This window comes from Eptatretus burgeri, chromosome 6 (genome assembly GCF_056783735.1).
Source record: "Eptatretus burgeri isolate ZD-2024b chromosome 6, Ebu_testis_v1, whole genome shotgun sequence".
Classification (NCBI taxonomy): Eukaryota; Metazoa; Chordata; class Myxini; order Myxiniformes; family Myxinidae; genus Eptatretus; species Eptatretus burgeri.
Window position 1 is genome coordinate 66391395 of NC_140966.1, and position 17384 is coordinate 66408778.

At 43.5% G+C, this 17384-nt stretch overlaps 1 protein-coding gene across 5 annotated transcripts in view; it reads left to right on the forward strand.

Moving 5' to 3' along the window:
- LOC147024981 (uncharacterized) overlaps positions 1 to 17384 on the forward strand; it is a 120256-nt gene that overhangs the window by 74360 nt on the left and 28512 nt on the right. For all 5 annotated transcript variants that reach the window (XM_085885480.1, XM_085885478.1, XM_085885481.1 and 2 more), the window contains 2 exons: positions 11524 to 11641; positions 14098 to 14270. In XM_085885480.1, the coding sequence (XP_085741606.1) occupies positions 14111 to 14270 (160 nt within the window). In that variant the 5' untranslated portion in view covers positions 11524 to 11641; positions 14098 to 14110. The remainder of the gene's footprint in view (positions 1 to 11523; positions 11642 to 14097; positions 14271 to 17384) is intronic.

The window sequence follows — 17384 nt, forward strand, 5'->3', positions numbered from 1 at the left end:
AAGCATCATTAGAACGAATGATTGTTGCAACACTCTTTCTCATTCCCTGAAGAGGCCACCAGAGATAATCCAAAGGGAGCTGTTGTCATTCTTGGTGCAAAGTAGCTTCCAACTGTGTCAGAGTTTGCACAGGAGGGTCTATATATTTTTTTTAAATCTACACCCAGAAATGTCTGAAACGTGCTCTGTTCAATTTAAATCAGGACTGCAACAATGTTGCGATGGCATAATTTTAGAAGAAGTCGGAAACTGTACAAGAAAGATGGGGTCTGGCATTGTCATCCAATTAGAGGTCTTATGAGAAATTTATGGTTATCAAAATACAGAACAATAACATGATCCAAAATGTCGATGTAGTACTGTGCACCTGTCAGGTTACCCTGTACAGTGAGAAAGTCAAATTTATAAGCATATGATTGGCAGGTCCATCTAATAACGGATCCACCACCTCATGGGATGGACTCGACGGGTACACAGGCTATGTTAGGCTGCTGCCAAGCGTGAGTGCTATCATCAGTCGCAAACAGGAGAAATCGACTCTCATCAACCAATGAATGTTAATCCAGGATGCGAGGGTCTAGTGTTGATGTGCATGACACCTTGCCAAAGCAGGCTGCTGTGCATTCCGGGTGAGAAGAGGGTGTCTTATTAGACTACTGGCTTTGTTACTTGCAGCACTAAGCCGGTTCTGGATAGTACTTGTGGATAACCTCCAAGGGAGATCCCATTAATGTCGCAATACATTGCTTTTTTTGCCAAATGAATATGTCTAACAAGTCTGGTCATTGCTGTATCCTTAGTCGCCCAGATGAAGGCCTGTCTTTAACATCATTGGTTTGTTTTTTGTGGACCAATCGGTTGATAAGTCCGATGGAGGTCAAATTGACATCAAATTTCACTCTTTCACTGTCGGGTCTCCCAGCATTGTTCCTCCCAATAATTTGCCATTTTTGGTCTTTCCTAAGTCTTCTACAGACCATAGTAAATAATCTGCCAATGGAAGGATGCAACTCTTTCGTTGCCTAATCCAAATCTTGACCAGGTGAAAGTGTTTTTTTCAAGTTAATACTCCTGCCACGCTGGGCATGCTGGGTGTGCAAAATTACCTTGGCCAGGTGATGAAGGGAAAACACAGCCTCTGCGTGGAGGGTTCTTTCATTTATGTTTGACAGAAAATTTGAATTTGATGCAATATTTTTGTCGCAAACATCACTATTTCGTAGGCTTTCTTATCTCTTTTTCCATTTGTACATATATATATATATATATATATATTAGAAGATCATTCACATGGAGGATGGTAGGGAAGGTGCACAAGCATGGGAGAGGTGGTGAGTGGACAGTTTGTACTTATTTTTGTATAGCAAATCCAAGCCAGCCGGAGAAATACGTGACACCCGACAAACTCACCGCATTTTGTTCATTTAGTGCACCTATAAACACCAGATGCTTCAAATCCAATCGTGGACAGCTTGGATGATTGATTAACCGTGAGTTCCACGAGTGCACTATGCATGTGCCATCGGGATTGTGGGGGAATGGGGGGAGAATATATGTACGAGATCACAAAGATCTGCTCATTTACATCGAGAGCAAATATATAATTAAGCTATGCCTGACTCTCTGTCTCTTGACACTGTTCCTTTACGAAACCTCTGTCCACGTAGGGAAATGTAAACCCTGAGTGGTCCCTGAGCAGTCAAGACCACTGAACCGTAGAGTCGTGCGTCCGAGTCCCGAAGGGACAGCTACAGGCCTGCTGAGCAGACCTCGCGCAGAATTAGACACGACACTCCTGGGAAAATGATTCTTTCATAACTCACAAAACTAAGGTGTGATTATTATCGGCGCTGCACAATTGAATTGAAAAGTTTTGTGAACGAGAAATTCCTCAACAAAAGAGATTTATACACGAAACGCATCTTTAGATATGCTGGATATAATTCCCTCTGTTCCGACAGCAATGAAACCTCATGATTTTAAAATGAATGAATGGAACCACTTTTTACAATCTCTGTGAGTATGATTTGCAAAATAAATATCCACTCTATCACTCTGACAATCAAATGGATTGTATAGCTGTTTAATCAGGCCACCTGCCACTAATTTAAAATCAGTTGTAAATATACCCGTACTTTCTAATTTTCAAATTAGGGGGCCGTAGATGGGTGGAGAGGGAGAAAGGTGTTCGTTGTATGGTTGGTGAAAAGTTTACGAACCTTGAATAAAGATACCCTTTTTAAGGAGGAGCTACGCAGTGTTCTAGCGCAACCTGTCAAAGTAATCGGTTAGTGAACAAGCGAAGGAAATCGGTGGCTGTAAAAACGTTAACAAACATATAGTTTACACTCAAGTTTGCTAAATTTAGTCCAGATGCAAAGGCATATATATATATATATATATATATATATATATATATATATATATATATATATATTTTTTCTTTCTTTCTTTCTACAGTCGCCTCCGAATAGGCCACCACTGCGACTTGCATTATGAACCTCCACCCCGGGCAACGTTCGTGGCCCACCCGGCTCGTCCCAGGCCTGCACACAGTCTCAAACTCACGCTTTCCAAACAAGCCACCGGCGGGGGTGGTGGACGCGAGGGGCGGCGGGTGGAGTAGAGGAGAGAAAAGAGATGGGTGGAGGGCATCGAGGTCCGGCACAAAAGAGATTCCGACTGCTTCTGCAACAGTCTGAACTTTCAGAAGCCTCTAAGTGCCCGGCTAATCCTTTGAGGACCCTCGTGGACAAAGCGCAGGGGCCGTGGACACTTCTCGGTGCTAGAAAAAGTTGGTGGCGTCACCGCTGACTCACAACTCGAGCCTTGGCTCCTCATAGTGCGACCCCCATTATGTGCTGCTCTCTGCAAATTGGAAGAATAAAGGCAGCAAATGATTATTGCAAGAAGGCAAAGCTCAAATTAAATTCAACTTCGAATGCCAAAGCTGCTTAGTCTCATAGTTGCCCTTTCAAATTAATGGGCCTAATGGTTTCGATCTGCACAGTGGCCTGTGGAGGGTCACACTATTTGCTTGTTCGTAGCCTTTTCCCCTAAATTTTGGGCCTCCGACCTATGACCCGAAGGAAGTCGTGGGGCTCCTTCCTGTCCTGCCTTGGGGGCGCCGGTCTTGTTATTTTTGGTGTGTGCCACAGCAACCCCGCGGGCTTAATTTAAGGGAGGGAGGAAAAGGGGCGCAACAATTTGCAGGGAATTGGGGGCATTTCCTGCTGAATAACTGCGTGTGTGGGTTTGTGATGGAGCTGCGAGTCAGAGAGGGATCTCGAATCAGGGGCTACGCCGGGGGCGCACGAGACACGGGGGGCCTTCATTTATCCAACATGAGCTGAATGGTCAGGCAGACGTGGTCTAAAGATATATAATATGGACGTAGATCTTCAGTAAAGGGTAATAAAAATAAGGTTTAACAATGTGCCAATCAAAGGATTGGTTCGGGGGGGGGGGGGGGAGGGAGAGAAGGCGTTAATCCATAAGCTTTTCCTGTCCTGCTGAGATTATCAATCTGCTATGAGATACAGTTAACTCATGCCATGTATATTGACACTGTTGGTGCATAATCCTGATTTTGTAACTGATAGGAAGCCATATAAAGTTTCTCAGAAAACACGTCCCAAAGCCTTGTTCAACATACAGCTTCTCAAATTGAGTGCTGCTCCTTCAATTCAGTGTCATAAAGGAAGAGAGAAAAGAAAAAAAAACTGGGAATCACGTGACCTCCCTGTCACATGATATGTCAGGTCACGTGACCCGAAGCTGCAACACAATGGGAGACTTTGTACGGAGGTTGCACAGGGGGGAAGGAAGAATTTTCCGGAAAGGTCTGTGTTAAAACAATAAAAGTTTAACATACTGTGGACATGCCTTTAGTTGGATGATCTGCGTTGGTAATTCATACAGTTTCATCATTCATCGAGGAAACAATCGTTTGCCCTCGTTCCCATCAATGTAAATTCAGGGTCTCCAGAGTGAAGTCTGCAATAACTCACTGGCAAAAGCTTCCACATCCCGAGTTCTGTGCGTTCAGATGGCCAAGAACCTTTGACTGCCACGCATGGTTCACGCAAACAGGGCGGGTGGGGAATTGTTTAGTCAAACCTGCCTAAAAACCCTCTCCCACTTCTTCTAGTCTTCACAGCTACACTCGGTTCTTGGCACTTTTGAGACATTGTGGTGATCATCCGTGCCCAAGATCACAAATAGAAACTTTATCAGAAAAACACATCTGCCCTTTCCCTGCACACACAACATTATGTTTTTTTCTTTGTTTTTTTTTTCTTTTTGAGACATCAACACTAAAAAAAATGAATGGGTCTATTATTTTTTCGGTATCTCTAGGCTCTTATCGACGAATAAGAGTGAAGAAAAACTTTAAAAGATTTTAAAAGGCAGCTTCTGTGTCATCGCTTTTCATTCGGCAATCTGCAAAGCATTTCATTCCTGAGCGGCACCTGTTTCACATGCATCATTACACTGGGACTTGTGTTTAACGGCGTGTATGTTTTATGGAAATAAACAACCACATTTCATCTCGATGCTGCAAATGTCACCACTAAATGGCATTTTGCTCTTCCTGCATTATGTCCTCCAGGTGGGTTAAATGATCCTGTTGCTGGTATGGTTTTTTTTCTATGCAAACTCCAACGTCACGGAAGAGTGAGGTGACAGAGGGTAGAAGCCAGATACGTGCTGACATGAGTGAGGCAGTGGGACCACAGGTGGACGAAAAAAGCAAGGGGTTGACTGAACAGCTCTTCCACGAGCCTCGATTATGTATACAAAAAAAAAAAACAGGAAGAGGAAGGGAAAGAAGCGTAATAAACTTTAAGTTAAAGGGAGGGTTCATGGATATACAAAAAGATAATGGATTAGGGATCTAAGATGACCTGAGATGGTGTTGTATTTCAAAATGGAAGCCCTGGAGGAAACAATGGGATAATTTGAACAAGGCAGTTTCACAAGTGAGAAAAGAGGAACAAAGGAGTATAGGTGAGCAGTGCATCTTGATTTTAAGAGTTTCACAAGGAAGGGGATAACTGGAAGAATGCATGAGATCTGGAAGTATATTGGGGAGTGATGTGAAAAGGCAGAGCAGAAGAGACGTGAGAGAGAAAACTACAGGCCACCAACCTGTTCGTTAAGAACTCGCCTCTTTTTCAAATTTGCATTCATTGTCAGTTTTCAAGTCTGACTTCAATCCCTGTCGGGGTAGGAATGGATTATAAACTGTCAGCCTTGGTTATTTGTAAGCAGGGTATTGACATTATATAGTATACCATCCATTCGAAGGGGATGTTAATCTTGTTGTCCCATTTGTTTGCACTTCCCCCAAGACCCCAAGAGTATGTTAGACCCCAAGAATATGCTATTGTTTGCCAGGAGCATGACAATATTCCAAATTCTGACCCTGGGTGAGAGCTGCTTTGGCAGCAATATGTAATGGAGCATGACCTGTTCAAGGTTAATTCTCAGATATGAAATGCTTGAAATTTGCAGTGGATGATGAAATGAGCTGCAGAGATATTGAGATTGGTGTTGAATTGTGTGTGACTTTTTGAAGAGGGAACTATGACCAAATTTTGCAACCATTTCATGTATTTTGTAATCTTATTAAAATTTTTCAAAAGTTGTAAAAATAAAGTAAAAAGAAGGTTAATTAAAGCCATTTCAGACATGACACAACATGACTTCATCAGTACCGCCATCTATAATAATAAATGTCAGTGTGTGTATGTCCATCTCCTCCATGACTCCAAAACCATGAAACCAAGCGGCCCCAACTTTGCATGCATACTTAGGCCTAGGTCACATTTGCCACGGCGGCCGTGGGGGTCTCCAAAATCTACGGCCACTAGCAATTATACGGCGGCCGCAGTATTTCCATAGTCACACAATGTAGCAGTCACATGTGTTTTTATTTTTCGGGGAGCCGCTCGGGGTATTTATAAATTGTGGAGACCGAAAACGTGGGGTTGCCGTATGGTCTTTGATTTGATGTCGCATGGTGACCTTAGGGCGTTCCTGCGGCGGCCATAGAATTTTCAAGGCAGACGCAAGGTGCCCGCAAGGCGACCGCAGGGGGACCGTAGGGGGGCTCTAAGCCGAATGTGCGGCCAGACGGACGGTAACGAATGGGTTAATTTTTTTTTTTTTTACCAGTTTTTTTTTCGGCTTATCGAATTGCTACGGCGAACGTCGAAATGAAAAAGTTATAACTCCGCGTTATAATTCCACGGCAACCTTACGGCCTGTAAAATATAGCCATACGGCGAAGGGCCACCTTGAGGCCACCTCAGAAACTCTGCAGCTGCCGCACGTTTCTGTCAATTCAGAGGGCGTACGGCCGCCGTATCCTCGCCGTAGAGCAAATGTGACTTAGGCTTTAGGTCTTAGAAATTGTGGAGACCGAAAACGTGAGGTTGCCGTACGGTTTTTGATTTGATGTCGCACGGTGACCTTAAGGGGGCCCTGCGGCGGCCAGAGAATGTTCAAGGCAGACACAAGGCAGCCTCAAGGTGCCCGCAAGGCGACCGCAGGGGGCCCTAAGGCGAACATGCGGCCAGACGGACGGTAACGAATGGGTTAATTTTTTTATTTTTTTTACTATTTTTTTTTCGGCTTGTCGAATTGCTACGGTGAACGTAGAAATGAAAAAAAGTTATAACTCCGCGTTATAATTCCATGGCGACCTTTCGACCTGTAAAATATAGCCACACGGCGTAGGGCCACCCTGAGGCCACCGCAGAAACTCTGCGGCCGCCGCACGTTTCTGTCAATTCAGAGGGCGTACGGCCGCCGTATCCTCGCCGTAGAGCAAATGTGACTTAGGCCTTAGGTAACCCCAAGGTCTTAATGAAAATTGGGTGTTTGGGTTAATTTAAACACCTGCCTTTTGAAGATAATTTAGGGGGTGCTCATCACGAAAAACAAAATAACCCTTACTAAGATGGCGGCACTCCATCTTGGTCAGCCTTCTGTCAGATTGCAAGTCTTAAGCGACCATTTTTGGGGGGTCTGCTCAACAATGACTTGGCTTGGAACAGGTCGCAACGATTTCTTAATGATAAGGATTTTCACTTTGCTTACTTGTATCATCGAATGCCTGATCACCACACCTCCACATCGCAGGATACATTACAATTCTTATAAACGCCCAGAGACGCCAGCGTTCGTGGCTTTATTTAATTTCCGCACTTGCCATAACCTTCAGAATCTCTTAAACTAAGCCAAATTACAAAATTTGAGATCCAGAATTAAACTCAGCAGTAGTTCCGACTTCTAAAACGTGTTCATTTGTCCAATTCTGACATATTTATCTTGCCAAAACGAAGTTTTTGCAAGATATGTGAGTCAGCTTGTATGTTTTTTTTATTATTTTTTTTTTTTGTCTGTAATCACGTATCGATCACTCTGCAGTGCACAGTTATCATTGGAAATTTTTGTAACTTCGCATATCAGAGTCCTATAGAGGTCCCTTTCAGCGCATAAAATTTTCAAGGTCAAGGTCAAAGGTCAAGGTCACTTTGTCGCAAATCAGGGGAGTCGACGAAACCCTTATTTTTTTTGAGTAATTTTGATCGGATCGTCTTCAAACTTCATGGGAATATAGTTCATGGTCTGGCGCTCAGCTGATTAATTTTTGGTGGCGATCGGCTTTGGCCTTCATGGTTAGTGCTGGAGGTCGAAAGTTTTTGACCCCAAGGTCAAATTTTGAAATCTTAGATACCATATCGAGTAATACCTCATATGAAAGCGCTTGATAAGTGCTTTCCAGATCTGTCAAAAGTTTGACGCGATGACGTAATTTGATGACGTCATGACGAAAAAACGGATTTTTCTTGAAAATTTTATTTCCTCAGTTCTCATCAAAATCTCTTGATATTTCATGTACAACGGTCCTGGAGAGATACCATTAACCGTACGAAAATACAAAGGTCAAGGTCAAAGGTCAATGTCACAAAAAGGTCAAGCATCAAGGTCGACGAAACCCTTATTTTTTTAGTAACTTTAATCGAATAAATAAGTCACTCATGTTCACATTTTGGCAAGATACTGGTCACCCTGGGGGTGACATTGGTTTTTGTTTTCATGGTTACTCTGTAGAACGATTCTCATCGGAATCTCTCGTCGGCAGATATTCCTCAAGGAGTTGCTCCTGGTGGATAGCAGCTCTGTTCACCTCAGTGTGACCTTAAAGAAGTCACACGTGGTCACCTTTTGGCAAGATACGGGTCACCCTGCGGGTGACATTGGTTTTTTTTTTTTACATTTTGGGCATCATCGTGAGGTTTTTAATATGACAGAGCGGCAATCTTTAATCGCTTGCCAAGCCACCTATTCCTTATCAAGAGTTTTATTGGAGTGCTTCCTTGAGTGCTTAAGCCACTTGGTGAGCGCTCTACAATATTTGCAAAGTCAATGAATACTGTATTCAGTGACATTGCAAATTAATACTGTATGTAGATCGACAAAGTTCAGGGCCAATTCGCATGCGTTGGCCCCGCATTGTTCTGTGGAGTGTTGGTCAGTAACTGGCTCACTGAAAAATGTGCAATTTTATTTTACACCGCTTTTCTCCTTTTGTAAGATCATTCATTATATGCCCCATCACTTCGGCATTGACAAATACATCTAAAAAATTTAATGATTCCGTTTTCAAAGTTTCTTCAATGGTGTCGTTTGAATGCTTGCTTGGAGCGCTCTTCAAGCTTTGATCTCGACAATCATCTATGGCGATACCACGGCACAGTTGTCCATTTGGACATCTACAGCGTTAAGAAGGCACAATAAATTGGATGATATCAATGAGTGAAAAATATTTTCAGGTCCAAAGCAATGAATCGCCACATCATGGCAGGAGAGCCGAAAGGTGCGCACGCTTGCTCTAAGCTCTCTAGCCTGAGTTTGAATCCGACCCAGCTATAAACTGTCATCCTGGTGTTTCACAGGCAGGGAAATTCATCAATGTGTGTGCCGTCTCTCAGATGAACGTTATGCCCTTCCTTGCCTTCCCTCACACTTACGTCCTCCCAAAGACCTTCCACCCCCCACGGACATCTCTGGGCGGTGTCCGGGCACCATTTAGTATGAGCCCTTAGAATATGCTGTTTTACCATCTACCTAATTTCGTTCAATCCTGTATTAATGACAGCATAAGGAAACATCCCCCCCCTATGGCTTTACCTCACCTCCTATCAAACGCATGTCCAGAACACCCCCCTTCCCCTCCCCACTCCCCCCCTCTTCCTCCCCACTCCCTCCCCTTCCCGGATTCTATAGCGACGTGTGGTGAAGCCTTGCTCTCTCCCCCTTTCTCGCTCCCCTAAACCTTACTCGCTCCCACACCCCTCATCTTAATATTCCTGTCAGCGATGTGACGGATTGTATTTGTAGTAAATAATAATAATTATAGGTCTTTCGGGGTCTTGGTGGTCATAAAGGGACTACAAAGGTCGAAGGGGTTTCAGCAGTTTAAAGGGTCAAAAGGTACATTCCAATAGTACATAATTAATAGACACCAAGAGCATCTCACACACACACAAACACCCTCATCCATTTATCATCTATCTATAATTCCAGCAGTGTGTGTGTGTGTGTGTGTGTGTGTGTGTGTGTGTGTGTGTGTGTGTGTGTGTGTGTGTGTGTGTGTGTGTGTGTGTGTGTGTGTGTGTGTGTGTGTGTGTGTGTGTGTGTGTGTGTGTGTGACCGCTGTTTCTCGACAACCACCGGCCTGATCTAATTGAAACTTGCCAGGTATATTGCTGGGGACCTGAGGATGTGCCTTTTCAAGGTTTGATATTAATCGGACAAGTGGTTCCCAAGTTACGGCCATTTATTTACCAAACCAATGACAAGATCCGTTGCTGCGTAGCGTGGCCGATGAGGAAAGGACGCCTTAGTTACAGTGGCGTAGGAGTGGCAATGGTCAATGGCAGCAATGTCATGGCAAGCAAAGACAGGGAGGTAAACTTGATTTTAATTTGGATTTTAATTAACTCTGTGTGTAAGTATCACAGCAGTTGTTACTTCAATGCAAGCGATAATTTGTGGAATGCATGTGAACATTCCGTACGGGCACGCACCACTTCCGGATAGTGATGACTAACTGTATTGTAATCATTTCTCGATTTCTTATCCGCATTTATATATAAACACAATGCCCCAATCCAGTCGTCGTTTACTAGAGCGAAGGAACGGCCTGTGTGTTTGTTTGAAAGTTTTTTATTTTTTGGTTTGCACGTACGGCCACGCACATATGGGCACGCGAGAGCGAAGGAACGGCCTGTGTAGTTGTTTCTGGCACGCGGTTTGAAAGTTTTTTTTTTTTTTGCACGTACGGCTACCCACGTACGGGCACGTACTAGTAGATTAAAATAAATTTGTTACTGAAGTCCATTTTAAATGTGCAAAACGCTATTTAGCTCCGAACTTCCTCACATCTCATTATTTTTCATTAAGGGCACCGATCTATAGCATTATTATTTCAAATCATTAGAGGTTAACTTATTTCCTTCTTGTTTTAATAATTTCTAATTTAATAATTTCTTGTTGATGCCACTCTAAAATAGTTGTTTTAAAATAAAAAGTAAAAGTAAAATAAAATAAAAGATCTGTTTAAAATAACTTTAGAGCTATCATAACCATGTAGACAAAGGATATGCAATCCTCCTAAAATATGCAATTATTTTTCTGTCTATCTGTCTGTCTGATGACTATGCGTTCAGCCATTACTTATCCAATCTTAACCAAATGTTTCAGGAGGACTAAGGGTCATATAAGGAAGGCTGCAGCGACTTCCTTTGCCAACCTCCTTCAGGGTTTTTTTCTGCCTTGGACAAAATGCCGTGTGAAGGTGTGTAGATTGCTTATCACGGTGTTTCGTGGGGCACACCTACCAGAAGTCAAAATTATTACAACCATAAACTATTCAGTCAATTCCGTCCAACTTATGATTACCTTTTTAAACAGTCGCTAATGTTGTTTAACATTAGACTGAAAGAAATTTGAGGGAAACCCGGTGTCCTCGAGGCATTCTATACATATTGCATCGTCCACAGCAAAACGGATCAGAGCAAGGCTGCAACGACCTTTCGCTAATAAAGGTGCTTAAATGAGTCTTTATGCATGAATGATGTATCCCATTGCCTGTCCCATTTTCCAGCCATCAAATTTGATGTGGACTGCATATAGATTGTTATAATTTATATATTGGGGCTTCATGTGTGATTTCTCCTGGGCATGGCTTCAAGTGTGATGTGCGATATTGCCCCTGACTCCTTACAGCCCAATTGTGACCTGTATTTTCACGTATAACCCCATTGCATAACCGCCAGCATTGTTTCCCTCGCCGAAGGATTCGGAGAGGGAACTGCATTTGGGTCTGTTTGTTTGACTGTCTGTCTGTCTGTCTGTTTGTTACTTGCAAAATGGAAGATTTTTCAAGTATATTGAAAAAAATACTATTTAGTCGATTTTGTTATTCTGTCTGTTTATCGCCTACAGATCACAATTTTAAACTGATCTTCACGAAACTGCACCACATGGTCGAGTTTATCATAAAGAAGAAGCCTATTGTTTTTGAGGTCAACAGGTCAACATAAGCCAAAGGTCAACAACTTCGGTGAGATATCTAAAATCCTCAATCTTTCATCCAATTGACTTGACATTTGAAGAGGATTTATATATTTCAGGTCACTGAATTCAACCACCAATTATTTTCGAGATCAACATGGACCAAAAGGACGACACAGGCTGAATTTCTAAAATTGTCAATTTTCATCCGATTGACTTGAAATTTGAAGAGGAGTTGCATATTTGGTCATTGAATTCAACCACCAATTATTTTTGAAGTCAAATTTGTTTAATCGATTTTGCAAGTATCATGCTCTGCACGACTTCGTCTTCTTGTTTGTTTGTTTGTTTGTTTGTCCGCACAGAACCTTCATGTTTTTCTCCGCAACAATTTGTCGGACTGAGACGATTTTTTCACCATTGGTCCGACTATTCATGTACAATGTTTCAATGATAGTTATGACGTCATAGGTCACGTGTTGTGGCAGCCATATTGAAAAAACGGAAAAACTTTGGACCACTGTATCTCTGAAACCACACCAAGGAAAAATATGAAATTTGGCACACAGCAAGTACTCCTCATGGGGAATCAGTGTGACTTTTTATGACCTCATCGGTGCCCTCATTATGACGTCATAATTGCATATGTAGAACGCCACATCCGATCAGGATGAAAATGTTTGAGGGTCATCGAGGGATAAAATGATCCACAGAAAAAAGATTCATGACGTCATCAGTCACGTGATTCGGCAGCCATATTTTTGTGGAACGTTATGCATCTGTGCATTTTTGTGGAACGTTATGCATCTGGAGCATCTGTGGAACGTTATGGAGTGAAATTGAAATTATTATTAAGAAATGCCCAGAGAGACATGCATCACCTTCCACAGATATTCTGCTGAAATTTAATGGGTTCTCGGTTTGGGGAGAGAGCCCTGGGTTTTAATTGGCATTTTAGTAAAAATGAGAAGATTTGTTGCAGCAGGCACTGCCGGTATTGAACAACCTCCCTCGTGGTGACTGGAAATCTAAATTTACCTTTCGCCATTGTCACGACTCACCATGCTTTGTTTGGGAGTATGGTGAGTTGGGGAATAGGTATGGGTGACAGCCAAGAGTGGCCGGCCATGAGAGTCAAGCCTCTGGACTGGAAGGAAGGGGTTAAAAGTGTTTATGTGTGTAATTGTGAAATAATGAATTTTCACTGGTGATTTTAAAAGATTGTAATTATGCAGCAACAATGTTGTCGGACTGCATGTCATATTCCACCTTTAACCACACCTGTCTTGAAAAGTGGTTTTCTGTTGTCGCCACTATCAGACTGTATGGAATATTCTGCCGTTAACACCACCATTTATGTATAATTGGCCCTCGGGTAATCGTGTTGCCATGGGCCCGCCCCCACCAGTCTGGTAGACATGCGTGGTTCGGCCCACCTCACTTGGCCCTTCATTGCCCTCCTGAACACGATGGAGCAAAGAGCAAAGACCACTGCTACGTATGTAGCCATGCATACGTTGAAATGCTTATTTTGTGAAATCCTATTTAGGTATGATAATTTTGAGTGGTCGTGGACCTTCCCACTGTAAAATGCAGTAGATTTGTGATTAAACCAAGTCCTGAGCTGAAGCCAATTTTGAGTCAGGCTGTCTGAAATGAAAAATAATAGGAATTCCAAACGGCCTGTTTTGGGCCGGTCAGTTTTGCAGCTCAGCGATGCTGTCCAAGAGTTTCATGAATGTTGTAGGGTGTGAAATCCTCTGCAGATGACTGGTAGGTACTCAAAAGGTTTATACATTTGTATATTGGTGGATTATTTTGAGGATTTGTGTTGTATTAAAGTTATGGAGTGTCCATGTCATCCCAACAAAGGAAGGCTACCGACTTCCTGGTAATAGTGTTATGTTTGTAGGGGGGGATGGGGGGTTGTTATGTATTCAAAGGGTAGCTAGAATGCGTAGATAAGAAGTAGTTTGTTCGAGCCGGTAGCATCTTGATGTATTAAGTAGGGATGTAGACATGCTAATTTGTCCAGTAAATGTGCATTTTTGAAAGGGAGAAATGTGTAATCAGCAAGTAAATAGCGAGAAAAAGGGATTGGGTAAGTTGTCTTTCGTGTTTCCCTTTGATATAGCAGTGACAAGTTAAGGGAGAGAGCTGTGCATTGTCCGAAGAAGGAGGGACAAGCCCGCACAACTCCGTGAATTTCAGAAAGGCTGAGAGATAGCCAATGGGGGAGCCTGAAATTGGAGAGAAAAGAGGACACCAGGTTCCACGAGGTAGAGGCCGACTCGAACCGGAGAAATGATCAAGCAGAGATGTTTGACACTCGGTCGAGTTTCCACCGACCATTCTCGTTTAACTCGATGCTCAGGATCAGAAATAAAGAAAGAAGAAGAGAGGAGAGAGGGAGAAAGTTGCTGGACCGTTATTTGTTGGTTGTGGTTTGAGTTGAGTCATGGTTGGACCGGTGGAGCTAAGTGCGACATCTTTGCTGTGTTAAAGGACTGGTGGAGCTATGTGCGACATCTTTGCTGTGTTAAAAGAGCCACTGGAGCATGAGCTGAGAGGCTCGATCTGGAGCTGGGCTCATCTGCCGCCACCATCCCTCACCTTCATCTGCCGCCGTCGTCCTTCACCTCCCTCCTCGACCAAACGGTGCCAGGCTTGGAAAGATGGTAGGAAAAGAAAGGATTCACTGATGTGTGTGTGTGTGTGTGTGTGTGTGTGTGTGTGTGTGTGTGTGTGTGTGTGTGTGTGTGTGTGTGTGTGTGTGTGTGTGTGTGTGTGTGTGTGTGTGTGCGTGCGTCACCGTAGAAAGGGGGGTTTGCATTTGCTATGCCTCATTTATCATTTATTTTTCTTCCCAAGTTATCGTGAACTGCTCCATGTCCCCTTCGCCCCAGAGAAAGTCCAAATGTTCCCGTCCCCTCCTCTTTTGGACCGCCTGGATTGACCTTGTAAGTAACGTCTTCAAAGGACATTATTAACTGTTCGGCCTCTGCGGACAAGACCCGACGTTTACGGGGACCTGTTAATGGCCTCCATGAACGCAACAATACTTTCATTGATTTCTATTTTTAGTCCAGCAGCCATTTCTCATGTGAGGCCAAATAAGGAAATTCGTTCAACACCCCCTACAGAAAAGGTTTGACTTGACAGGGTGGTAGAATAGACCTTATAGAACACCTCCAGGTAGTATGTGGTTTCAAATTGTGGTATCATTACAATTCTACAGGCTATTATACATACCAAGAGGGTCACTGTGGGCTAGCAAAATTTAGGGAGAGGGGTAACGCAAATGTGAATATCTTTGTCTAGACTCAACCAATTTTAAATATGGAGGTATCATTGGCTTCGTATTATAATTCTCTATCAGAGTATGTACAGTTATTTGAAAATGGCCTTTGCCATGGCATCACCAATGGCCGATGTTTGTGCAAACGGGAACACAGGAGTGTACCACAGCATTGAAGCCACTCCAGCTGGGTACTTTTTGTTTTTCTGTGGCTAAGAGCTCCACCTCAAACAGCTTCATTGGTGTCATCCTTATCAATGCCCAAGCAAGATCCATCTTACAGGCTGCCGAATGCAAGCTTTCAGAGCATTTGAACCACTCAGCTTGTATCTTCCCGGAGAAACTGGTAACAGCAGGCCGCTTTCCGTATGCACTGTACTCTCTGATGGATTGGCACATCCTAGTGGATTCAAGTGTCCGTTTCCTTTTTGTCTGGTCTGAATAGACCTTCGGCTCAGGGACTGGACCAAAGTGCCCTCGTTGATAGAGGACTACTGTAGTGGCATGAGTTGTCCTCTTTCCATCAAGAGTCTCTTCAGTCATGTCATTATTGTCTGCTGCCACCTGGACAAAGACGCCTGGGGAGATGTTTGATGCAATACCGTACCAAAGATGTCGCTCTTGGCTAGGATCTCCTGTGCAAGGCTTGTGTCGGTTGCCTCAACATCATCGTAGGAGTCACAGTGGCCCATTCTGCTCAGCATGTAATGATGAGCCCATTCTGCTCAGCATATAATGAGCTGTTTTGACCTCGTCATATGGTGAACTGCAATTCCCAGGGCCACATGCTTGGGCATGTTAGTTCTAGCATGAGTCACACAGTGTACAACATCTTGAGCAAGCATCAAAACACGTCTTTCATCTGATGAGTTGCTACATTCTGGTGCTGAAAACTCATTTTCATCTTCCTTTTTCAGGTCCTTGCTCCTGGACTATTTTAACCATTGAGTGTCGGAAAGAATAGGCAGTTGATGTCATCACAGTTGCTATTTAATCCTTCCTTTTCTCCAAGGGCTTCATCTCAGATCACAAATTTGGATTCAGACCAGGTCACTCCACCTTGAGCATACTGCTCCTACTCTCCCAACAATGGATGGAGGTCCTCAATGTCAGAAATGAGATCAGGCCATCTCTCCAGTGCCAGACATATCCCAAGCTTTTGATATAGTCTGGCTTCCCGCATTACTCTCCAAACTTTCTGGCATCCAAGGCCAACTCCACCCTTGGGTAACTTCCTCAACACTCGTAGCCAACATATGGCTTTCAACGAAATCCTTTCATTTCATCTTCCTGTCAAGCCTGGAGTGCCACAATGTAGTGTTCTGGTGCCAGTCCTATTATTTATCTTCATCAACGATCTATCTGACTCTGGAAAATCTCCTTTATCTATTTGCAGACAACGCCACCCTCTGTCGTGACATTCCTCATCCTTCAGATAGGCAGGCAGCAGCCTCTTCCCTCTCTTCAGACCTTCAGAAAATCACAAGCTGAAGCTGATCAAGCACTTGGAATATGTCTTTTCATCCAGCCAAATCTCACACTCTCACTCTCTCTCTCCTAAAGGACTGTATGGCAAACCCTCCAATATACTTTCTTAATAATGCTCTGGAGGAAGTTGTCATTCAAACTCCGAGGTCTCACATTTTGTCATAATCTTTCTTGGGCAAACCACATTTCAAAGTTGGCCTCCAAAGGCAGTCGTCGACTGGGCATCCTACGTCATGCAAAGTCCTTCCTTGGCACAATTGAACTATCTACCAACAAGGCTTTCATCCATATATTGATGGAGTACTACTCTCCCCTCTGGGCTGGCATCCCTGCCTCACACCATTCTTGGCTTGACGCCATGGAAACCAAGGCCTTCAATATAATTGGAATGGCCTGCAATGAAGCTGAGTCTATGGGTTTATGACTTTGCCATTGCAGACAGGCCAGTGATCTCTCTGGTTTCTACCACTGCCTTTCTGGCTTTCCACCTCTGCTCCTTCCATGATTTGCCACCCCCCTCCCAGGTTTCTGCAGGATGCTCACGGTCCACCATAACCCCCCTTTTGGTGAAACTCCCAAAATACAGAATCACGGCTCACCTCATTTATTCCACTTTTTCCTTCCTGTGGAACCAACTTCCACATTCTCATCAATCTCATTCGTCCCTCCAAGTCAGCTGTTTACCACCATCTCAGATCATCCCACACCCAAAACTATGATATTTTCTACTCTGTAAACCCAAAGTCGACCTCCTTTAAAATTTCCAGTTTTTTCCTTTCTGAGAGTTTGCTTCTGTACCCATCTGGTCCATCCTTTGCTTCCTCCCCAACCCCTCGTTCCTCCCCCACCCATTATTTGTCCAAGTCTCCCTCTTTTTTGTCCTTAAACTCTGCTGTTGGCCTGTTTGTCTCTCTCTCTCTCTCTCTCTCTCTCTCTCTCTCTCTCTCTCTCTCTCTCTCTCTCTCTCTCTCTCTCTCTCTCTCTGGCTCTCTCTCTCTCTCTCTCT